Source organism: Balaenoptera borealis (genome assembly GCF_965194805.1).
Source record: "Balaenoptera borealis genome assembly, chromosome: 1".
NCBI classification, from domain to species: domain Eukaryota; kingdom Metazoa; phylum Chordata; class Mammalia; order Artiodactyla; family Balaenopteridae; genus Balaenoptera; species Balaenoptera borealis.
In genome coordinates, this window is record NC_138860.1 from 57135993 (window position 1) to 57161345 (window position 25353).

The following is a 25353-nucleotide window of genomic DNA, read 5'->3' on the forward strand; positions in this document are numbered from 1 at the left end:
CAGTCAGAGGGAGACATAGAGCTGTTGACTGATACTACTTAGTCTCAGGTAGGAATTGGGACTTCTGTTTGTTCACGTTTCCTTAATATAGTGACGGAGAAGATCGACGATAGAGTTAGTAATCTCACTGCTGTGGTATTATCCTTGGTGCCCAAGGGAAGAGGATTTGATTAGTGTGGCACAGGGATGAGAGGGTAGAATTTCATTGTCACAAAATAACTTTCTTGAAAGTAAACTACAAATTAATAACTTGTTCATTTGTTTAAATTTATGCTGTATTTGTTTTTAATGATTAGATTTGCGGTAAAAATATCACATGTTAGGCATCACAGAATTTGGGATGCATTTGTCCTGTGAAGAATGGGTGATATTGTTTCTTCAAGGACCAAAAGCCAATGACAAATAGGAGTTAAGGAGGAAAAGGCGAAACTCCACTGAAAAGAAAAGAGAGATGGAAAAAAGAGAAAACAGAAAAAGATGAATGAAAAGGTCAGAGGGGAGACAAATCAGTGTTGAAAAGGGTTAGGGTTGAAGAAAGAAAGACAGTATATATTAAAAAACCGTATAGGAGGAGGTTCCATCTACATGGTCCATGACCATTTCAGCCATTACATCAGGCAGAGAAAATCAGTTAAAACAGTTGTAAATATAGACACAGCTTAAGCATTAAGAAATGCAAACTTCCCTGGAACTGGGATCACTTAGCTTCTTCTGGATTGGGGGTGGGGATAATGTGTGTAACCAATCAGAATGAAAGTAAGTTGGCAAGAAACCAATAGGAATTAGGCGTGGAAACGGCTTTCATGTGAAATCAGTTGGCAGTACCGTCTGTGGCAAACAGACACAGAGCTGAGCATTTTTTGTGATTTCGAGTGCCTTCATCTTGATTTCAACTCTGAACCTGCTTAGCTTTGGCAGAAGGTATTGCTGGTCTTAATAGTTTAGAGAACTTGATTTGAGTAATGATGAGTGGGCTGTGAAGGTGCCAAGGATGTGAAGTGCTACTTGAGGGACAGGTTTGAAGATACGACGCTTTGAATCCCATCTCTGGCCCACCCTCTGCTTCACACCAGAATCATTGTGGCTTGCAGACCAAACAAATGCAAATAAATATCCAGAGATGAGCTCCACATATTATTGGGGATACTTCAGGAGCCTCCAGGAATTTTAGGTTAAGTCTAGCTGCAAGGAAAAGAAAAAAAGAATGAGCCCTTCTCAGGACCCCACATAGATTTGTGCAAGCCATGTCCTACACAAAGGTGGCAGCTGAGGTGGGGTGGGTATTGGGGCTGAAGTCCAGCCTGTTATTCATGTGCCAAGCCATGTGCCCTGTTGTTAGCAAGGGAGACTTTTTCTAATTCACTCAAAGCTACCATATGAGCAGACCTCAACTTTCGTCTCTTCCTTTGTTATTCACATCCTTCCCCATCCCCGACCTTAACTGGTGTGACTCAGCTTTGACCTTGTTTCTCATTTGCCATTTTGGATTTGGAGGGGCCTGAGAGAGGAAAAAAGGGACAAGGGATTGCAGTAGTAAAAGAAAATTCTAGAATGATTTGTACCCGTAGAGAAAGAGTTCCCCCTCAAAGAGTTCAGTTCATCAAATATTTATGGAGAGCCTATTGTGTGCCACATACTGTGTGCACAGCCTTAAGGAAAATCAATAGTCAGCCCTGACCCTCAAGAAATTCACTGTCCAATGGGGAAGGCAAACATTACCATATCGTACAATAAATGGTATGGGCAAAAATCAATACAATCCCTCCCCCATACACACGGAGCAGTATGAGGAAGAAACTAACATTGCTGTTAATGTTCTTAGAGCGAAGGTGCAACAGGCAGTATTAACATGTACCTTGTGGCAAGAAGACATGTGCTCAGATCTGAGTATGGTATAATCTTAGGTAGAAAGAATGTGGATGGATTGGGTCCTGGCAAGTCTCATTTTCTTCTTTTTTGTGTATCATAACGGATTAGTCTGTACTAGTGAAAGTGTCAACAGTAACTCTCATCCAGGTTCATCAGTTGGGACTGAAAAAGCAATGGCAAAAGCAAACGTGTCCTTTTGGGTGCAAAAAGAAGGTAACCAGCCTGATTTACTCTGTGGACGGTCAGCTGACTACATGCCAACAAAGGGGCATTTCCCAATTCTTGTATGTTCCACTGTTGTTTTGGGAGGTAGGTGGTCGTTTTTATACCTCATCTCTCCTCTGCCCTCTGAACCTTTCTTACTGCAGAATGTAATCACAACTATAACAAAAGAAGGGGACCAGTGAAATTATAAGATGTTAGTGAATGCTATTAGTCTTGTTTCATTTATTTGTAAGTATCACCTTTACTGTGCTCCTTCATTCAGTGACATTTGCTGGGCACAGCAGTGTGGAGAATAAGATAGTCCTTAAGCTCAAGGAGACCTCTCGTGGGGGAGACAGGCAGACAGATAATTACAATGCGGTGTTGTTAGTGTAACTATAAAGGTATGGTCCAGAATCTCTGGGAACAAGGGAGAGGGAGAGCCTTACACTGCTTGGCTGCCTGATTCCCTGCCAGGCCTAACGTGACCAAAATATCTGGGCTGAGGGGACGGCAAATGGGGCAAATAGAACTCAGATATATGGTTTACAATTTGCTTAGTTAACATCATCAATTTTGTCCATTCTAGTATCGCTTTTATGTGATTTTTCTTTAGGGAGGATGCACCACCCACCCCACCCTCTAGTGGGGAATTAGGAAAAGCTTCACCTGTAAGGTCTCTTAAACAATGATTAAGAATTCAATAGGTATGGTGAATGATACTCATGCAGATAAAATAACGTATTAAAAAACACAGATGCGTTATTCCATAATTCAATGCTGGCGGTTAGAGAAAATTTTCTAGTCCCCTTAAAAATTTTTTTATTTGGGAAAAATGTCAGCTGCTTTAAAATCCTTTCTGGAACTAGGAAGACTATAAAGAAACAAACAACGAAGCACACACGCATGAAGAACTTCAATTTTACTCATTTCAGGGAATGAAATTGCTTTCTCTGGGGTCTTTAAAACACTCATTAGTGACCTTGGTCCCTTTTGGTACTAGGAGGTGCTGTTGACCATGAATTTCGCTAGCTTTGGATCCTTTATGATTACCTAGAGACAAGTGCTCCAGCAGTAAAGGGCATTGCAGAAATAGCTTGAGAAACATTTCTTTGGCTAGCCTTATGCATAAGAAGTATTCAAAAAATATTTACTGATTTGTCATGACCTCTGGCTGGAAGGAAGGAAATGCAGACTCTGAGATGCCAATGAGTCTTGCCTTAGGCATAAATTAATTGGATTGTAGTCGATATATTGCCTCAGGAGGTAATGAGTTGAATAATCTTAGAGTAGGGAGTTTTAAGGCAAGAAAATGCATATAAATAGGATAGCTAGTGTCTTTTGACACCTGCTGGTGAAGGCAGTTTTCCCTATGGTTAGATCTCAGTTAAAAGTATTTCTGGCTTTTAAGAAAACTATAGAATGTATGTTACTGTAGCTTAGAAGGAGTAATGATTAATATAAGGCATACTTTGTAGATATGAAATTTGGTTTTTCATAATTTCTCATCATCAGATCCATAGGCAAGATACCCATACAGTGATCCTAACGTGCCACTGGGTGGGCAAATGGGAGGTTGTTGAAACTTCAGTATTTTCCAAACTCACCTATGAGTGATGCCTCATTATGTGTGTCTTATACTAAGAGACAGCATTTCTAACAGCTGTCAGTTATTTATTCATGATGATATGACATTCAGAGGAAGTTTAAAATCAAATACCTAGAGAGAGGTAATATTAAATTGTTTTTAAACCATACCTTATGTCTAAATAACACATACATGTCTTTTTTTTTTTTTTTTAGGACTTCTGAGGGCATTTTTAAAGAATTCTGAAGTCATTGTCTTGACGATTCTTTCTCTTTTTGGATTTTTGATAGGACAACTGGCCTACAATTTTGTTGAGGTGACGTACATACGAAAAATTAGAGGATAGATTAAAGAACAAAGACCAAAAACAAGGTCAACTCCCATCCCCATCCCTGAATGAGTGGAATTATTTTTTTTTTTATGTGAGGAGCTACTGAGAAAAATTTATCTGGTGTTAAATTTTTGAAAATGAAAAACCATCCAAGAAAGGAAACAAATTAGAGAGGCTTAAAATAAAGCAGTAATTTGGAAGTGAGTAAAATGTGATTGCATTCTTGGGTTCTTCGTCACCTGCCTTTGGTCCTTACTCTTGTTTCCTTCCCCTGTACATACGCTGGACTCTCCCCTGCTATTGTCTTCAGCACCCTCGGAGACTCTAGTTACAAAAGGCAGCAGTTACTGTCATGATGAAGCAAGGTTACTATTTTCTAACTGCCAGATTAAATGCAAAGCATGTATCATATGAAACATAATATAGATCCAAGAAAAACTTCATTAATTTAATTTATTGACATGATTTCAAATGTATAGCTGTGTGATCAACAACAGTTTGTCTCCACTCATTCTTTTATTTAAAAAAAAATGGAGACAATGCTTGTACCTATTTAGGATTGTAAAAGCCTTCTTGTTATTCTTCTGAAACACCACACAACTAACATCTTTTGAGTGTTAACTATGTGCCAGGCTCCCTTTTAAGTTCTTTGTTTTTTTTTTTAATAAATGTATTAACTTATTATTAACTCTTGAGTTAATTCATTCATCCTCACAGCAACCCAATGGAATTAGGTACTCTGTTCCCATTTTACTGATGAGGAAACTGAGGCACAGAGATGTTAAGCAGTGAAGATTAAACTATTAATTGGGCCAAAGACTTTTGAGGAGGGAATATTTACAGCACTTCAGTCGTTGTTGTTAGTGTTTTCCATTCATCTGTGTATAACCTTCATGATTTATGTCCTATATACACGATCTGTACTATTATCTAGGTATTATTTTTCTCTACTTGACTCACTGAAAGATTTTAAAATCCTAAACAAATATCTGTGAAATCCCAAGTATCCATGCAAAGTTCTTTTTTTCCTCTTATGCAAATTAAAATTATCTAACAGTCAAATAAAAAATACCTATCTGTGAACCACCTAAAATCCCCTCAGGGATCACCGATGGTGAAGTACGACTTTTGAAAATACTGATTACTTACCACAAGCAATGTTTGTGTAGCCTAAACTCACACACGTTTCTGGTGAATAGAGGACTACGCATTTAACTCATGTGGATGGTTAGTTAGATGGAGAAATCTACCACAAGACCCCCAGGACTGGCCTTGTAGATAATTTCTCATTAGTTGCAAATTGGAATGTTATAAAATTTATATTGATTGACAGAGCATCAACTTAATTTCTAATACTTCAGAATGGTAGCAAACTAACTTCTTGTTTGCCTTTGTTACTTTAGATGCACCAAGTCGTCTACCCTCTTCTAAGAACACCAAGTTTTTCACTTTATTGTTATTTTTCACCTTTAATTATATTTATGGCTGCTTTGGATGTGGACTTCTATATACTCAAGAATGTGTTTTGGCAGGTAAGAACACATTTTAAGGCAAATTATGGTCCATTCTTGCTTATTCATGTTGACAGAGAATCTCTCTCTCTAGAAAGAAGATTAATAATTCATAAATCTCACATTTTTAGTTGTTTTATCCTGTTTGTTCTGCAGAACCACTAATTAAAGAAGTTGAGGGGAGGGAGAAAGAATGAATATTTGCTGAGTGACCACTGGGACTAGGCACTGAGTTATTATCTCCATTTCACATATAAGCAAAGTGTAGTTCAGAGGTCACAAGACTGATAAACGGCAGAACCTGGATCCTAATCCCACCTCTGACTTCATCTCAGCTGTCTATCTGTAGATTTGTCCGTTTTCACTGCTCTGGTTGTTTTATTTATGCATTCTCTCTCTCTTTTCTTAATCATGCTTGCCAGATTATTTTATGTTTCTTTTCAAAATATTTTATTTTCTTTGATTTTATTCTGTACTTTTTCTAACATCTTGAGCTAGGTATTAGTTGATTGACTTTTAGCTTTTTTATTTTTGCATTTTGTACATTTAAGGTTTTAAGTTTTCCTCTAACAACTCTTTTAGATTCACCTCAAATGTTTAGATTTAAGTGTTTTCATTTTTATCCCTCCTACCTAAATTTTATTATACTTTTTTCTTTGACCTGTTAATTATTTAAAAGTCGTTTTTAAATGTCCAAATACGGCTTTTAAATTATCATTTCTCTTGTCACATTGTGATCAGAGAATGTGCTTTGTATATCAACTCTTTGATTTTTGTGGAAGTATTGTTATTTTCCTAATTTTTTCCTCATTATTTAGTTACCCTTTTGTCCCAAATAATGCCTTTGCCTTAAGTCAGTTTCATCTGGTATTATTATAGTTATACTAGCTTTCTTTTGGTTAGTATTTGCCTGCTAAAAATTTTCCATTCTTTTACTTTCAAGATTTTGATGCCCTTATACTTAGATGTCTTTTTGATAATGTACAGTTGGATTTTGTTATTTTATCCAGGTTGAGAATCTCTGCTGGGCTTTTTCTGGATTTTGGGGGTAATATTTGTTGTGATTAAAAATAGATTTAGAAGGGAAGAAGATTTTAGCAGATTTGAAACACCAAGGAAGATATGTAGATGTCTTGGAAAGATGCTCAACATCTTAAATGTTATTAGGGAAATATAAATTAAAACCATACTGAGATACCACTGACATTCCTATTAGAATGGCAACAGCAGCAAAAATAACAAACCTGATTAATACCAAGTGGTGGTAAGAATGCAGAGAACCTAGAACTCTCATACATTGCTGGTGAGATTGCACAATGGTACAGTCACTTTGGGAAACAGTCTGGGAGTTTCTTATAAAGTTAAATATACACTTGCCTTATGACCCAGCACTTCCACTCTTATGTATTTATCCAAGAGAAATGAAAACTTAATTTACACTAAAACCTCTGTGTGAATCTTTATGGCAGCTTTATTCATAATCTCAAAAGTCTGGGGAATTCCCTGGTGGTCCAGTGGTTAGGGCTCTGTGCTTCCACTGCAGAAGGCGTGGATTTGATCCCTGGTCAGGAAACTAAGATCCTGCAAGCTGTGCAGTGCAGCCAAAAAAGAAAAAAGAAAAAAAAAAAAAATCTCAAAAGCCTGGAAACAGCTCAAATGTTATTCAGCCAGTGATGAATAAAGAAATTGTGGCACATCTTACAATGGAATCCTATTGATAGGCACAATATGGAAGAATTTCAAATGCATTATGCTAAGAGAAAGCAACCAGACTCGAAAGGGTACATATTGTATAATTCCATTCATCCATTCGTAGACCTTCCTTCTAGCAAAGGCAAAGCTATAGCTTTGGAAAACAGATCATTGGTTGCCAGAGAGTGGGAATGAGGGAAGAAATTGACTACAAAGGGACAGCATGAAAAAATTTTTTGGGGTGATGGATCTGCTTTGTGTTTTCATTGTGGTCATGTTTACATGACTGTATGCATTTGTCAAAACTCATATAACTATACATCAGAAGAGTGAATTTTACTGTATGTAAATTAAAGATAAATTTAAAAAAATCAATTGATTCAGTTTTCTTTATCCTTTTTGTTCCTTCTGCTTGTTTAAAAGTTTTGCATTCTGTTGCTGTTTTTAAGGCAGGCATTGCTGATTGCCTATTCCTTTCTTTCTCACTAACAGAGTGACTTACTGTATTTTGTATAGAATGGTAGTGGGCCTAGTGTAAAATAGTGCTACATTTCCCAGCATCCCTGACAGATGTGGTAGTGTTAGAAAACCGTTGGGCAATGAAATGTATACAAAAGTTTGCTGACCGTGGCTTCTTCCAGAAAGCACTTAATAAGGGAGCCAAATCAGCTGGCATGTGCTTTTTGCCCACTGTTTTACCTTTTTTTCTGCCTGGAGCCCTGCAGATCATCACTTCAGAAACACCAGGAAATGTTTTACACAGAAGCAAGAAAAATTTGCATTCCATTTTAGAACATTTTGATGTGGAGAACTATTAAGCTGGAATAGCAACAAGAAAGATGGGTGAATTGGTCTTTTCATAGTCAGGTAGAATTTCATTTGTTTGGAAGGGATGGTTTCTTTGAGGCAGGTAAACTAGAATACCTTTTACATTTATCTTCCTGAGTAATTGTATAAAATATATAACGAGATCTGATTCTTACAAGAGTAAATGCAGTCATACCATGTTTAGGTGTTAAATCTAATACTGTGTTATGAATTTGTTTCACAGGTTGTGTTAACCGGATTAATTAGCTTCTCTATGGCATTCATCGTAATTGGATATGTGGTTCTGAAATTCAATAAAGATTCATGGGATTTGCAATCTTGCCTCCTCTTTAGCATGACCCTTGGCATTACAGATCCTGTTCATTCTGTGAATTCACTGAAAACTATTGGTATGTCAGATTTATTTCTCTCTCTTATTTTGAAGATATGAGGATAAATTATTTCCTTTTGATAATATTTTTCTTGCATGAATTGTGCATCCAGCAGAGTAGATATTTGTGCTTTTTTTCCTTGGAGATGAGCATTGATTGAAGTATGCAAAGTGAATAAGGCAACCTGGGATCTGGGATAAATAATCTCAAATAATTTTTTTCAAGAGAAAATGTTATCTTTCTAGAAGGTGATAAAAGTAAGCATTCTACTCCATTCCACTGAGTTTTAAGCCACAAGGTAGGGACTCGGCTCTACCTCTAATGGCACTTTTCCGAGGCCTAGGTACCTCTTGTTAGAACTGCCTTTATTTTGGAGCAGCTAAGCTTGGGCATGTGGGAGAGGGAGTTGTAGTTTATTTAAAAGAAATGGGGTGAAAGTATATAGTCTGGCAAATATGATATTCAATAAAAGCTTATTCCCAAGAGGGTTAGGGATTCTCACTACTTCCCATCTTATTTGGTAAAAGGTAATTGCACTCTGAAATATCCTGTTTTTTAACACAGCAGTAATTTCACTGTGAAATATCCTGTTTTATTAACACAGCAGTAAAAACATAAAATGGTTAGATACTATGATTTCTGTTTTTGACTCAGAAATATTTAACCAATTTTAAGGTTTCAGTTATATTTAGTGGAAAAATGTTGCCTTACAACTGGGGTGGGACAACCCACCAGACAGGTGATAGTCCCATTTTTACACCCATTTATACTTACAGTTGAGAAAACGTAAGAGGTATTGACACTTTTGCTGGTGATATTCTAAATGGTGCCAGATATTTCTCAGAGAGTCTGATCCTGTCCTCTTTCTCTCTTTTTTTCCCCATAGGTACAGTTTTTTCTATATTTTCTTCATCATCTCTTTTTCTCTTTTAGCCATTTGTATTTGCCACTTGTTTTATTCCCTTCATTATCTTCCTGCTCCCTTTTCTGCAATCTCTTGAGTGTAAGAGGCTCTAATAAACTATAAACTTTAGTTATTGCAGTTTCCATATTCAAAATTTTTTTTCAGAAAAGGAGTAGAAGTCTTCTATCTCTTTAAAAGAAAACTAGTAAAGGTATTTGACTTAGTTGATATTTTCTTTATGTCAATAATACTAAGGTCGTGCATGGTTCTGGATTCAGTGACATCCTTACCTAGTGACATCTTTACCTAGTGACATCTTTACCTTTGTGTGAATTAGATAAAAAATGATCCTTTCTAATTGTCCTAATACATTACTTTTTTAAGGAAAAATATTTTTTGCCATATGCCTAAAATTACCATAATCATATACAAAACTGCAGTTCCTACAGTGTGACTGGTGTTTCATTTGATGTGGCACCCTTGTGCACTACAAAACCTGCACAAGCTAAGTCTGAGGTGGCCTGACCCACTGAAAAAAGTAGTGGATGTTCACATGCAAGTTAAAAGGAACTTGTCTATTCATTACCTATTTTAAAAGAATGCACAGGGCTCAAACAATTTTTACTTTTAAACAAATCTGGAATGGGAGCTTGTAAAGGAATAAAATACAAAGTTTTAGTATGACCTCAGTTAAGTAAAAGGAATTATATGCTTTGAAAAAGACTTCAACATTCAAATGGTTTTATCTGGGTCGTGGAATTACGATGATTTTTGTTTCATTCTTTCCTTTTCCAAATTTTACAGTGAATTAGTGAATATAAGTTAGTTCACATTAAGCCAATAAAAAATGTGGGGAGTAATTCTTGTGGTGTTTTACTATTAAAAATAACTATACATCAAATTCAAAACTTCATACAACAAACGTTATGCTTTACTTGCTCCTGGTTGACTCACTGAATCTGAGGGAAGAATTAAAGCGTTTCTTGACCAGCTAAGTCAGATGTGCTAATAATAATCTTCAAACCTGTGTAACCAGTATTTTGTGTCTTCTGTCATAGTCAAAGTTAGTAACAAGTAGTAATATAAGATGATTATAACTTACCTTACCTTTTATTTTCTTTGCTGTCTTTATTGGCTACAATAATGAAGCACAAAGAACAGAAATAAACAGCCTGAATACTGATCCACAATCAGGCACTGAGTTATCAGAAATTCTGTATTATCCTGGTATTTATCCTATCATTCAGGAGAGTTTTTGTAAAGATAAATAGAATCTGAATATTCTGATATTTCATATACTCAGATCAAACACTGGAAAGCGGAGATTTACTTTCTTTTCAACTACATAGAGTATCTTAAGAATAGTAATAATGAGAACCCCCAGCTATATATTTTTAATTGTTATGTGTTTCAAAAACACCAAAGCAAAAAAAATAGAATCTTAATCAGATTCAGTTCTGCTTGGATTAAAAAAAATAGTGTCATTTAATGTGATCAGTTTGGATTTTGATGCAATGGAATATATTAAACAGCTGCTTTAAAAAACCATGTAGTTGTATAATTCTTTCTATATCAATTTGTGGTTATATTAGTGTGTCACATGTTCTTAAATTTGGGTTTATGCTCTTAAGTAAAAGAAGTCCAGGGCTGGCCCGCAGCTCCATGAACTCATCAGGGACACTGGGTCCCTCTATATAACTTCTGGAGTTAAGATAGAGTAGCAGGGACTAGATTTACCTTTCTGCCTGAACCAACTAAAAAACTAGACAAAATATATGAAAATGAAAAACAGTTCTCAGATAGTGTACATTAGGCCGTGCAGGACAGTAATCCCCAAGAAAGGAAAAAAAGAGGTGTGTTCTTGATTGCCCTTGCCGCAGCTTGTTACCTGGAGAGAGTTTCCAGGTCTTCATGTAGGGAAAGGTAACCTAGGTGGAGCCTAGTGGTTTCTTTGAGTAGGGGAGATCCAGAGTTGGGTGTCCAGGAAGGCCAAAGCAGTTAAGAGTTCATGGGGCAAATTACTGCAGAAATGAAAGCTGTACTGAAGAAGGAATTCTGAGAGCTGCAGAGACGCCCACTTGAGTCTTTGGGTGACTACTCATTAGTGCATGCACGTGAAGAAACTTCCTAAGGCTGGGAAGGAAAATACTAAAAGGAGCAGAAGGAAAAATCCCTTATGTTTACCACAGCCAGCGTGGAAAACCATCATAATTCATAGGACATCAGGTAGAGGACTCAGAAGGTTATTGCCTCAGTAGCATGGAAAATTAACCTTCGACTAAAGGCTGCTCTGGCACTACCTAACAAATCTAAAAAGCAAGCCTCAAAAGGGTCAAATTGTTTCCAAGTAACAACTGCATTCCAGAACAAAGTTCAAGAATATTTATAAGAATACAAAAAAATACAGAACTTAATTAGGTTAGGTAAAACATACAGTTCTGTCATCTGTAATAAAAACTTGGGAGGCATGCAAAGAAGCCAGAAAATATGACCCATAGAGATTATAAAAATAATAAGTAGAAACAGACCTAGCAATGCTGCAGATGATAGAATCATTAGACAAATATATTAAAACAGTTGTTGTAACTATATTCCATTGGTTCAAAAAGTTAGAAGAAAGATTGAGTATGGGGTATAATTGCTCCCATCAGCTTGTGAGAGCCACCTGTTAAATAATTAGGAATTTTACATGCTAGTGGTTAAACCTTTGGTAGCTTTGAATTAGTTATTGTGGGAGTGTTTACAAATGAAGCTGGCAAACGCTACAAATCAGGCCTTTTTTAATTTTGGAAAGCTGGTTTATCAGCACACCACTGGACATGGTAGATATAAAAGAGACCTAAATCAGACTTCTAGAGATGAAACCCACAATGTCTGAGATGAAAAATACACTGGATGGAATTAATATCAGATTAGACATAGCATAAGAAAGGATTAGTGAACTTGAAGATGTAGCAATAGAAACTATCCAAGATGAAGCACAGACAGAACAAGACTAAAAAAAAAAAAACTAAATAAATAAACAGAACATTAGTGAGCTGTGGGACAACTTCAGTGCCTTAATATACAAGTTCCTAAAAGAGAGGGGAGAGAGAGAGAGGGAGGAACAAAAAATATTTGAAGAAATAATGGGTGAAAATTTTCTAAATTTGATGAAAACTATAAAGCCACAGATTCAAGAAGCTCAACAAACCTCAAGCCAAAGAAACACAAAGAAAACTACACCATGGCACATAAAAATCAAATTCCTAAAAACCAGTGGTAAAGAGAAAATTTTGAAGGCAGCCAGAGAAAAAAGATACATTATATAAAGAGAAACAAAAATAATAATCATAACAGACTTCTCTTCAGAAATATTGCAAGCCAAAAGATGGTGGGCAATATTTTTAAAGTCCTAAAACAAAAATACTGCCAGCTTAGAATTCTCAGTGAAAATATCTTTCAAAAGTAAAGGAGAAAAAAAGACTTAAATGTATAAAAGCTGAAAGAATTTATCACCAACAGACCTACACTACAAAAAATGTTAAAGGAAGTCCTTCAGGCTGAAAGAAAATGGAATCAGGTGGAAAATTTCATCTACACAAAAGAATGAAAAGTACCATAATTGTAAACAGATGGGAAAATATGACTTCTTATTTTTAATCTCTTTAAAAGATAATGGATATTTAAAGCAAAATGATAGCAGTCTATTGTGGGGTTTATTTATCTGCTCCTCCCCTTTGTGTATGGCTTCCATCCTCAGGATCACAAGTTGGCTACTAAAGTTCTAGCCATCACCCCATATTTCAGGCAGGAAAAGGAAGAAGAGCAAGGGTCAGAAAGGTGCTCCTTTCAGCCAAGTCTCCTCTCCCTCCAAGAAATTTCCCAAAAGTTCCACTCAGTAACTTCCACTTACATCTCAGTGGCCACTCTTAGAAGCCCAGGAGTTGGGGAAAAATTGTCATTTATCTGAGCACATTGCCACCCTGAATAAAACCAGTTTTGTTACCAAGAACAGAGGATAGATACTGGATGGGCAGGTACCAATCACTATCACCCTACTTATAAATTGTATAACACTAGGCAATTAATTTGATTATATTTTCCATTAAACTAAACTGTTAATGAATGTTAAGTGCCAATAAGATTTTGTGCTTAATTTTTAAATACCAGCTTAATTGAGATGTAACCCACATATCATAAAATTCACCCTTTTAAATTGTACAATCCAGTGGTCTTTAATATATTTACAGAGTTACGGAACCATCATCACTGTCTAATTTTAGAACATTTTCATCAACCTCAAAAGAAATCTTATACCTATTAGCAGTCATTCATCCTCATTCCCTCACTCCCAAGTTCCTGGCAACAAGTAATCTATTTTCTGTCTATGGATTTGCCTATTCTGGACATTTCATATAAATCAAACCATACAATGTGTGATTTTTGTGTCTCACTTCTTTCCCTTTGTATAATGTTTTCAAGGTTCATCCATGTTGTAACATGTATCAGTCAGTACTTCATTCCTTTTTGTGGCTGAGTAATATTCCATTGTAGGGATAGATTACATATGTTTATCCATTTATCAGCTGAAGGACTATGTGTTGTTTCCACTTTTTGACTATTATGAAAATGCTGCTATGAACATTCATGTACAAATTTTTGTGTGGACATATATTTTCAGTTCTCTTGGGTATATGTCTAGGAGTAGAATTACTAGCTCATATTTTGTACTTATTTCTAAAATGTGATTCTTTTGGAGTCTAACGATTCATATTTATTCAAGCTAAATGTAGTGACCTGAGAAGTGTTTTGTCTCATTGCGAAGCTCTGTCACGCTTTGAGGCAATGGACACTTCAAGAAGTGCTCTTGCCATGTTCCTTTGCCATTGGAGATATAGAAGGCATACTGGAAAAATTAAAAAATGATCATGATTGTCATATGGACCCATCCCATTATGATCTCCTTTTTTTCTAGCATATTCCTTCTCTTCTATGTTTGTGTTTCCTGTGAAAGAGCATCATTTTCATGCATTATATTAAATTATATTTTATATTTCCTTTTCCAGGCATTTCTAAAATGTATACTGATATCATTAGAGGAGAATCAATGATTATCTGTGGCTTCACATCCATTTTTTTTGGAGTTTTTCGGAGCAACATACTTAGCATTTCCAATTTTAGGGGTAAGAGCATTATTTTCTCTGTATATTTTCTAAAATCATTCTTATATGGTACATTTCAATTCATACTGAAATTAAAATATATTCAAGATGTCTTAACTTTACTGCTTTCCCTATACTTTACTCATGGACCAATTAAAGTAGTATATCAGGTAACAAGAAAATAATTACCATCTATGTGTTTTCTCAGAGATTATGGGAGAAAAATTGTTAAAGAAATGATTTCATCTCCCCCAGTATGCATGCACACACACACACACACACACACACACAATTGTGTCATCTAGCTTAGATTTACTTCTTTCCTAGACCAATATGGATCTCAAAGAGTGCATGTTAAGAACTGGCTTGGTCCTGGATTTGAGTGTGAGGGTGAAAGCAGAATGGTTCAAGCAGTTCTGGAGAGTCAGGTCCTAGAAGTGATAATAGTCAGACTCATGTGGTTAAAGTTTGCTGGGATATGGACTAGGTTGATATCCTGGGTTTCCAGATGTGGTACTAAGGAGAGGAGAAAGGAGGGAAAATCACAGCATGAAGAGGGAAAATGTGTCTTCCTGATACATTTATGAAATACTAGTCGGAGGAGAGAGGTGCTACAAGGAGAAAGAAATTTTGGTAATAGAGGTTTGCAGTGCTTCTCAGTGGGGGAGCTAAAGGCATTTGGGGTGGAACAATCTTTGTTATTTAGGACTACCCTCAGCTTTGTCTGGTATCTGCTCACTGATTGCCACTATTGCCCCCAGTTACTGTGACAATGGAAAAATTTCCTTCTCCATTTCCCAAATATCCCCTGGGATGGGGGCAGGAGTCACAAATAGACTGCAGGTTGGTGGGGATCCTGGACGTGATGTGCTTGACCCTGCCACAGTTTGTAAAAAAAAATTGAATTTGAATGTCTTTTGGTTGAGCATTCACTGTCCAGCTTGTCATAGCTTTTTCACATTTATGCTCCTTGCCTGACTCCTGAGGGCGTTTGAGTCTGCTGTCCCCAGATAAGCAAACCTCAAGCTGCAGACTGTAAGGGAAATATATCCCCAGAAAGCCTCTTTTGCCAGGCTTTCATGGGGAACTCCCATCTGCTGAAGAACAAGGTCCCCACTCAAAATCTCAAGAGCAAACCAAAGTGCATAGACCCAAATGCCATTAATGAAAGAAAAAAATTATAGCTCAACTTTTGTTTTTCTTATTTTCTTTTTCTAGAGTTACATGTAATCATGGGCCTCAGCTTGGACATTTTGGGAAGCATAATATGTGGATATTGGTGTGCAAGGATCATTCAGTTTATATTGACTGACCTGTTTAGCAATACACTGACCAATATTGTTCTTTGTATCTCAATGGTGTACTTGACTTTCTACATTGGTAAGGCAGAAACAGATTTTAAAAATGCCATCCTTAAAGTGAACTTTATGCATTTAAAGTTTTCTTTCTTCCTGAATCCAGTTGCTTCTTCCCTACCACTTTCCCCTTGATGTGGCTCCTCTGTGTGTCTTGTCATATTATCTTGCTGCCACTTCTAGCTCTTTCCTGGTCTCTCTTAACATCCCCTCAATTTCAACTCCATGTCCCTTCCCTTTGCATTCCTCCTGCATGTGGTAACTCTCTTACTCTTTTTTAACTCCACCCTTTGATCTTACGTTTATTCACTGGCAGTCCCCCGGAAGAGGAATCAGACCTGAGCTGATTTCTGCTCTGACCCTTAGCAACCCATCTCTAAAATGAGAAAGGTGGGAGACGTGCTCCTGAGGTCTTTTTCCAGCTCAACAGTACCCATTCAATGGGTACCAAACTGAGGGGACTGTAGAAATGGCAGCCCTTACCTGGGACTAGGAGGTAGGAAAGGAGACAGAGAAATCAGGTATGTCTACATCTGGAAGAGAAGCAGGAGAGTGGAATGATCGCAGGAGTCAGAGTGCCTAGCACTGGTAGACCTTTAACAATGATTTCCTAGTTTAGTCCAGTGAGATTGGGAGCTAAAGTTTTTACCCCACTGACTGGGGTAACCAGTCCCCCAAAGCCGTAGTAACCGTGGTAAAAACATGGCCCAATTCTGCTCCTGCTCTTACCTCACACAGTGGAGCAACTTCCATCCATGAAAGCCCTCAGGTATCAAGAGGTTAATTACTCCTCTTTTCACCTCCAGTGACCAAACAGAACTGCTTCCTCTACAGATAAATTGCTACCTATTGTTGCTCACTACCCCAAATCAGTAAAATACAGAAAACATTCACTGAAGAGTCATTTCTTTCAACTTTCTTCATTTTTTCCCTCCCTTATGTACCTAGTAGGAATGCCTTAAGTGTCCGAAGAAAAAAAATTAATATTTCCTTTTTTTTCCCCATTAGATCCTAAGTTCCTTGAGGTGGAGGCTGTCTCTTATTCATTTGTATATTTATTCTCTTTTCTGTGTCCCCCCAGCCAAGCCCAATGCTTGCCATATGCCCAACAGTAAATTAACACATGTTGGTTGAATAAACTGTTAGTCCTTAGAGAGCTCTGAAGTTAGGCAGAGCTAACTTGAAATCCAATCTTTATAATTTATTAGCTCGGTAACCTTGGAATATTACTTAACCTCTCTAAGCTTTAGTTAGTTTCCTCATCTCTAAAAGTGATATAACCTAATTTAGAGGGGCGTTACAGGCATTAGTGAGGTAACTTGTGTTGGGTGACTCCCTCATGCTGGTGTCCTGGAGGTAGCTCTTGCTGGCTCATGAGAGCTGATGGTCCACATCTCTTCCCAGCACTCTATTCAAGTGACATAATGTTGGTAGCTTGAAACTGGCCATAGTGGGACCATGGAAATTGGCAGACACTACCAACTGGGGCTTTTTTTTTTTTTTAACCCCCAGATTGCCACTTTTAAACATTTACCAGCATACCACTGGGCTCAAGGTAGGGCAGCCAATAAATGTTGGTTCCTTTCCCCTTTCCTCCTAATTCATGGAGGTGCTCTCAGTCAGTGCTTGAGAGGTCTGGAATAGATCTTCTCTCGCAGCTCTCAGAAGGAATCACTGCTGCAAAGCCTTGGTCTTGGAAATCTAGCCTCCAGACTATGAGACACTAAATTCCTGTTGTTTATGACACTTAGTTTGTGGCCCTCTGTTACAACAGCCCCAGGAAATGAATACCCCTCCCTCATCCATTACACTTTCCTCTGCTTCAGGAATTAAAAACAATTTCGGGCAGTTCTTTCCTCTTATACTTAATCAGATCCTGACAACAAAAGTCAGCAATAGACAGTTAATAAGGAGAAGTTCCATCGCCAGAAAGCTAAACATAGGTAAAATTTTCATTTACACATTCTCTAATGTTACATTTCTGTCATGTTATCTAATTTTATTTTTTTCCTTCATTAATGAACACACTGATAACTGGCTCAAATCCAGGGAGTGTCTGATTGAGGTTAGAGAGTCACCTCTTTGAGCACATTTTTATCTCTATTGTATTAAATTCACAATACTTGGGCTTTTAGAAATCACTTGTATCAACACATTCATTCTTTTTCATAAAATAAAATAGTCAAAATATTGCACAGACATTGCCGCACAGAAAAAAGACATATTGAAGCATTGTTGGTTGACAGGTAGTGCAGCTAGAAATATTAATATATCAGCCCATGGAAGAAAATGTGAATTTAGTGTATAAAAGGCAGTGTATAATTCGTGAAAGATGGTGGGTTATATAAAAGTCTAGCCCAGAGGTACAGCAAGAGAGGTGGTGGGAGAGGTCTGTCCTAGCAGAAGGAATATTTTATCCAGTGACATTGGTCAGAACTTCTGGTGAATGGAGATAATAAAAAGTAGACAGCTTTTAGTCAGTTTTATTGTTTTAAAACTCTCTACAAACAATGCATTCCTTTCTTACCCGTGCCAGGGCTGATTGCTCTCACTCTTTTTTGTTATGTCATTGGTCTAGGCCAGAAATGTCAAAGGACTTCAGTCATCACCCTAATATTTTCTAGTTAGGAAATGTCCATTCCTGAATCCTGTTGTTTTTTGGAGACAAAATCCCTTTGATTCTCCTAGTAGGAGGACCTTCACTTTTTCTCAGCCAGAGAAGGAAAGAGAGAGACAGAGTTTGATGGAGAGAGCCACTTTCCTGTGGCATCAGTTTTCTGTGGTGGTTTCTTTCCATTGAATCAGAAAAATTTTACAACTCTATTTTTAACTACTTGGGTTTATGCTGATGAAAATTACTTCCTTTATTATATGATCTATGACTTTTTTTCCCCTTCTTGAACATTTAAAACACCATTTAATGTAATAGCGTTTGTAATTTTTAAAAGACTTTGTTTTTCTAATTATAAAAATAATACATGTTCATGTAGAGTTTTGGAAAACTTCTGAAAAGTCAAAGAAGAAATCACCTATAAACCTATGTCATAAATTTAACCACTGATACATTTTGTTAAATGTACTCAATCTTTAAAAAATACATATAAATGTACATACATGTATTAATGTATGCATTCACACCATATGTTCTTGTAACATTGGGATTATACTAAATAATATCAGTTTTAAAATAAAGTTATTTAGTGGTTTCCTCATAGCAAATGTTGTCTCTAAGTAGTGACTGTTACTAAAAAAGACTATAAGCTTTAAAATCCCATACTACGAGTCATAGGGAATTGGAAATAAGACTTTGAGAAACAGTTTCCCTCTTATCACAGTTCCCAGTACCACTGGTTTTATTGTCATTTGTTATTTTTATTAAATTCAGTTAAATAAGTAGGTTAAAAGAAATCTAAAGTGGATTTAAGTGATTAGATAAACCAAAAGAATAATAAAATCCTCTTCAAATGAATAAACAGTATAAATTTACTAAGCGGTAAGGTGAACATATAAAAATAATTAATAGCGTAATAATAATGATGATCATTTATTCCTTGTTCTAAAAGTGTGCCAAGCACTTTTCATGTTATCTAATTTTATCCTCACAACAACTCTGTGAGGCATTATTCTTTTACACCCGTTTTACAGATGCACGGACACTAATGGAGAAAGGGGAGGTCACATTCCCAGGGCAACTAGCTCTGCCTTGCACCAAAGGGCTTCCACTCCTACCTTGCACGTACTTTCCCTTCTGTCTGACATTTATAATGTGCTATTTGAAGGTTCTGCAGCTAGGACTGTTAGTATTTATGGTGTTCAGACATTCTTCATAGTTGGTTTACCTGCCTCAGACTACATTTACACATTTGTTTAGAGCCCAGAGAATTACAGTTTTAGGGGAGCCTGTATCATGCAAAAGAACCGTAGGCTTCAAGACCTGCAGTCACCAAGGAAGCACTGAGCTTGGACCACAACCCCTAAGACATGCAGCACAGTGTCCTTGAGGTGCTGGGCAGAGGTTGTTAAACTTACTTTTCATTAGCTCCATCCTCAAGGATGGTCTATGGCAGGGGTTGCCAAACTATAGCCTGTGGGCCAAATATGCCTATTTTTTGTATAGCCCATGAGCTAAGAATGGTTTTTACATTTTAAAATGGTTTCAAAAAACGGCCAAAGAAGAATATTTTGCAGCATGCAAAAATTATGTGCAATTCAAATTTCAGTGTCTATTATTTATTGGGCACTCATTAGTTACGTATCATCTACGGCTGCTTATGCACTAGAACAGCTGAGTTGAGTAGTTAACTGAGTAGCGACTGGGACCATATGGTCCACAAAGACTAAATATTTACCATGTGATCCTTAACAGAAAAAGTTTGTCAACTCCTGATCCTAAGGATTAGGCCAATCCCTTTAAGCAACTTACCAAGAAATACTACTACCCTTTTAAGTTTCCCAGCAATTCTTCACTCAAGATAAAGTAGCTCAGTGTACAGATTTGAATGCAACTAATTTTATTCATTTTTTTTCTCCCCAGTGGAATTTTTGGGAATGTCAGGTATGGTTGCTTTAGTCGCTGTAGGACTAAATTTAGATTCCTTAAGCTTTAAACCGAGGATCGAGTTAGTAATTACTAAGTAAGTCTATTGTGTACTTTATATAGATCTCATAGAAATTAAGTGCTTAAGTGGTCCTGCCTTCATGAACACTAATAAAATTTTTTTATAACTTTTTTCTATGTTTTAATTTTTAATTTTACTGCCAATTATATTTGAAAAGAACTTAAGCTACCAACAATTATTAACATTAATTGGTATTCCTATTATGAATAATGTATCAGTGGCTCAGAGATCATAGTACTTTCCTTACATAACTCTTTGATAAAAAATTTACTTTGAATTGTGGGAAGTTTAAAAAATACTTTATTCCTTTGTTTCCTTCATAACTTACCTGAATGACAGTATCCAAGTATGGGAAGAGCTGGAAAAGAAAGGTAGCAGAAAGATGCAACACCAGCACACTCTTGTCTAGCCTTTACATCTGGTGTCATATGGACATCTGTGGACAGAGGGAAAGCCATTTGTCTTTTCAGACAAATGAGTTAGCCGTTCTATGAGCGACTACGCTAAATTATAGAATTGTTTCAGAATTATCTCACACCAAATCATAGTCTAGTGTAGAAATTCTCATATCGGATGAAAGCAAATGTTGAAATGAGAAAAATAAGCATTATCCTGAGTTTTCCCATGAAGATTCATTGCTTTAATATAAAGGACTATTCTTTGTTCTGAAATTATGTTCTTCCTACTTTTTTGGTGTTTAATATGTAATTTCTCTCATGAAATTCCACTCATAGAAGATGGTACTTTTTTTTTTTTATAACTCTACTTGGCAAAATTTAAAAAAAAATGACACCTGTAACTTATTCTAGTTTTGTGTATATGTGAATGATACTTTACCGGTTTTTAAAAGCCAGAAGCTTAGGAATAACTAGTTCTTGGAACACATACTTTTTGTCTGTATTTGGACAGTTTTCTGAGCTCAGTCATGCTGTCTGTCAGCATCATTATAAATTACTCATTCTATTCATTCAATTGTTTATTCTTTTAGCTATTCAACCAATCCTTTCTTAATATCTCCTGTGGCCTGGACATTGTATCCTAGGTTTGGGGATATGAAAATAAGTCCCTTCTCAGAAGACACTCATGTTAAGTGGTGGACATGTTTATGTAAGAAACTAATAATAAGTGTAAATAATTATATGTTTACTGGGATCTTACTATATGTAAGGCATTTTTTAAGGTCCTGTGGAGACATTTTAAAAAGTATTCTACTCAGTCAGTTATTCCATCATTTCTGACTTTTTATAAAACTAAGCTTTGGGGTTTGAGGTCCCACTCATACCCTTTTCTTCTAGGAGTTCTGAATCAATTGAATCAAGAGACAGGAATCGGATAGAGAATTGGACTATCTGCTTGATTGGAGTAATGCTGTATCAGAGAACATGGTTTATATCTGTAGCTAAAATGAGGCTTCCTAATGCTTCCTTCCCAGTGTAGATCTTGAGACCTACCTATAGGGAGACTGGTTTGTGGGACAGACACAGTCACCCAGTCCTCTGAAAGGGAAGGTCTGAATAGAGGGGACTAAGAAGAGACAGGACTTGAGATCTGCTCATGGAAGTCAGACCTGGCCCAGACCCAGATGTGTTACCACATGGGATCAGAACAGCTCCATGCCCTAAGCACTGTGCTCTGGTCTTGCATTAGGAATCTCTGGGGGTGGGGCTAGACGTGTAGATTTAAAAAACACATCCCTTAAAATGTGATTTCCTTTCCATTTATCCTAGGTTTCTAATAATGTTTTCATGTGTATACCAACATTTAATATACACTTTCTTTGGCATTGTCATTGGATGTGGAGAAATCAAGTATTTTCAGTTTCACACTTTAGTTTTCATGTTCATCTTATTTGCAACAGTGAATTTTGTAAGGTAAGAATTATAATTTAAAGTTTGCTTACTAGACTTAGGTTCTCAAGCCCAGAATTAGAATTGAGAAGAAGTGGGTTATAGCAAGAAGAGCTGTGGACATGCAGTCAGGAAACCTGTATTGTTGTCAAGGTCCTGACAATAGCTTGCTGCACAACTGAGGCAAAGTCTGTTTACTCTTCAAGCTTTCATTGTAAAATGAGAAGGCGCAGAACAACAGCATCAGCATATCCATGAGCTTGACAGAAATGCAAATTCACGGGCCCATCCCATTTTACTGAACTGAATCTCTGAAGTTGAGATCCAGGAAACTGTTTCAACATGCTTGTTAAAGTCTGAGCACCACTGGACCAGATTAATAGCTCCTAACATTTTGTTGACTTTCATCATCATTTATTATCATCATAACTATGATAAAGCCATTTGTTAAACATTAACCATGTACACTATGCCATTAGTATTAATGCAACCCTGTGCGGTAGGTGTTACTGCATCATTTCACAGAGGAAGCCCCAGAGAGGTTAAAAACTTGCCCGGAGTCAACCAGATTGTGAGGACGGAGTGGGGATTTAAACTTGACTCCCAAGAGCATGCTATTTCTAGAATGACATTGCCCACACTTGGCAGTTGTGTCTTCCATAAGAATTCGTGACAGTGTCTCTGAAAGTATTGTCATTTCCACTCAGGTTAGGCCTGGCTGAGTGAGCTTACTTTATAAGATGTTCTCATGAAAGCATTGCTTCTGCTGACTCTGAAGGCACTGCAGGCAACTCGGATAGGCACTGTCACACAGAAGGGTGGGTGTACAATTTATGTTTCTTTCCACCATGGGAGCACAAGTGCAAGGTGAGGTTGGTCTCAGTGTACGCAGAAAGATACATGGCTTTTTGCTCGCATCCATTATCTCATTTCATCTGCATAATGACACTGGGAGATAAGAATTATTATCTCCATTTTATAGATTAAAAAAACTGTCCAAGGGACTTCGCTGGTGGTCCAGTGGGTAAGACTCCGCACTCCCAATGCAGGAGGCCGGGGTTTCATCCCTGGTCAGGGAACTAAATCCCGCATGCATGCATGCTGCAACTGAGTTCACATGCCGCAACTAAGACCCTGCACAACCAAAAAAAAAAAAAAACTGTCCAAGAAAGGCAAGGTGCCTTGCCCGAGGTCAAATGGCTAGTGAGTGCCAGAGATCTTGTGTGAACTTATGGTTCCACCTCACTAGAGGAGAGACTTAAGTGGAAGGAGTCATCCTAAGGGGCCCTGAAAGTATGGGTAGACTTTCCGTAAGAGACTTGCTGAGAAAAATGTTTCAGAGACGATGAGCCAAACAAAGGCCTGGACGTCATAATCATTGCTAACGTGTGTTAAGTGCTGACCACATTCTAAACATCATGCTAAGCTCTGTGAATGTTGCCTCATTTTATTGAATCTTCATAAGAGTCCTTTGAGGCAAGTTCAATGACTATTATTTCTCTATTTTGCAGATGAAGAAATTGAAGCTTGGAGAGGTTAAATAACTTGCCTAAGGTTACATAGTAAAAGACATCTAAATTTGAACCCAGGTAGACTGACTCCAGAGCCTTTGCTATACTGCCTCCCTGTTTTTGATATCAGGAAATGACATAAATTGTTCTATTTTGGCTGGAGTCAGTGGTATTTTAGAGAAAGATCATTTAGTAAGGCTGAAAAGGTTGATAAGAATTACTTTGCAAAAGGCTTTAAATGCAAGGTGGAGGAGTTTGCCCAAATTAATTATATATATTATAGATGGCAAATTGTAGATTTTCTGTTTCTCAATGACAGGAATTCCCTAAATTGTCATACGAAATTCCCGGTTAAGCGACTGATACACAGTATCTTTTTTGAGGCTGAGAACATGTCAATTATATTTCTGCTGAAATTTCACTTGAAGGACAATACTGATATTTTTTTGGTGCAAGTCTGCTATAGATAGAATCTAGATTTTGGCATAGGGTCCTATAACAAAATTATCTGTAGAGAAAGGAGGCACAAATTGAAATTAATTACATGGCGTTTAGCGTATGATTCTTGTGGAAGCTCAAGAAAAATTTGGTTGAGCTAAATTTATTAAAGTGTCTACAATAATTTTACTTTTTCATCATGATCTACAAGGTCCTTGTGGTCTAATTTCTGCATCTAGTCGTGGCCTTCCAGGGAGCTTGTTAATGTTATTTGAAGAAGTTTCCCTGTAGGAATTTACTACCAAGATCCTAAACACTACACCCTAGTGTTAATGATAATTTCTTATATTTGTGTAGAATTTCTAGCATTATTTTTCAAGATTTGAGTATTATATGCAAAATTTAGATCATAGGTTTGGTTAGTCTCAGAAAGTTTGAACAATGTATCAATAAACTAGATCGTCTTCTCTTTTCTGAAAAAATTTTACATGAAATTTAGTATTTACTAGCTAGTATCATCCATAAATAACATTAATACATAAGATGCGATATAAAAATAAATGTTTTTCTCTCCACAGGTTACTTACTGTTGTATTAGTGAGCCCTATTCTGAGGCATTCAAATTATGAGTATAATTGGAGATGGGGAATTGTTATAGCATGGTCTGGAATTAAAGGAGTTTTTAGCTTACTCTTGGCTCCTGATATTCATAATCTGGCTGAACAAAAAGTAGAGTCACCACAGCTGGTAAGAAAAATCATATCCCATGATTATTCATATTTACTCATTTTAGTTTTGTGGCACTTGTCATAGTACCCAATAATAAAGCTAACCATTTAAAAAATTAGGTTTGAAGAATGCAGTCTTCTAAGTAGGAAGGAACTTTTGGGGGAAAGTTTATTTATGTTGACAGTGTGAAAGGGACCAAAAATCAAATAACAGTTCCAGATGTGGGAGTTGGGTGCACTTGGGATCGATCCCTGGCTACACCATTCACAGGCTGAGTGGCCTTGGGTAAGTTCCCCAGACTTGTGGCACTTCAGTTTCCAGTGGAGGATCGAAATGATGCTTAGCAAAGTACCTGACACTTAGTAAATGTTCAACATATGTTGTTGAATGTATAAATGCTGTTTTTCAAGAG

General features: G+C 36.9%; 1 protein-coding gene across 3 annotated transcripts in view; it reads left to right on the forward strand.

Annotated features, from left to right (window-relative positions):
* Window positions 1-25353, forward strand: part of LOC309624795 (ankyrin repeat domain-containing protein 45-like) — a 159397-nt gene that overhangs the window by 60707 nt on the left and 73337 nt on the right. The window contains exons 7-15 of one of the 3 annotated variants that reach the window (XM_082383401.1): window positions 2017-2178; window positions 3877-3977; window positions 5396-5524; window positions 8247-8412; window positions 14347-14463; window positions 15661-15822; window positions 20332-20431; window positions 22144-22287; window positions 24791-24959. In XM_082383401.1, the coding sequence (XP_082239527.1) occupies window positions 2017-2178; window positions 3877-3977; window positions 5396-5524; window positions 8247-8412; window positions 14347-14463; window positions 15661-15822; window positions 20332-20431; window positions 22144-22287; window positions 24791-24959 (1250 nt within the window). Of the gene's footprint in view, window positions 1-2016; window positions 2179-3876; window positions 3978-5395; window positions 5525-8246; window positions 8413-14346; window positions 14464-15660; window positions 15823-20331; window positions 20432-22143; window positions 22288-24790; window positions 24960-25353 lie in introns of those variants that run through there. The other 2 variants (XM_082383397.1, XM_082383398.1) reach the window with 2 other exon arrangements.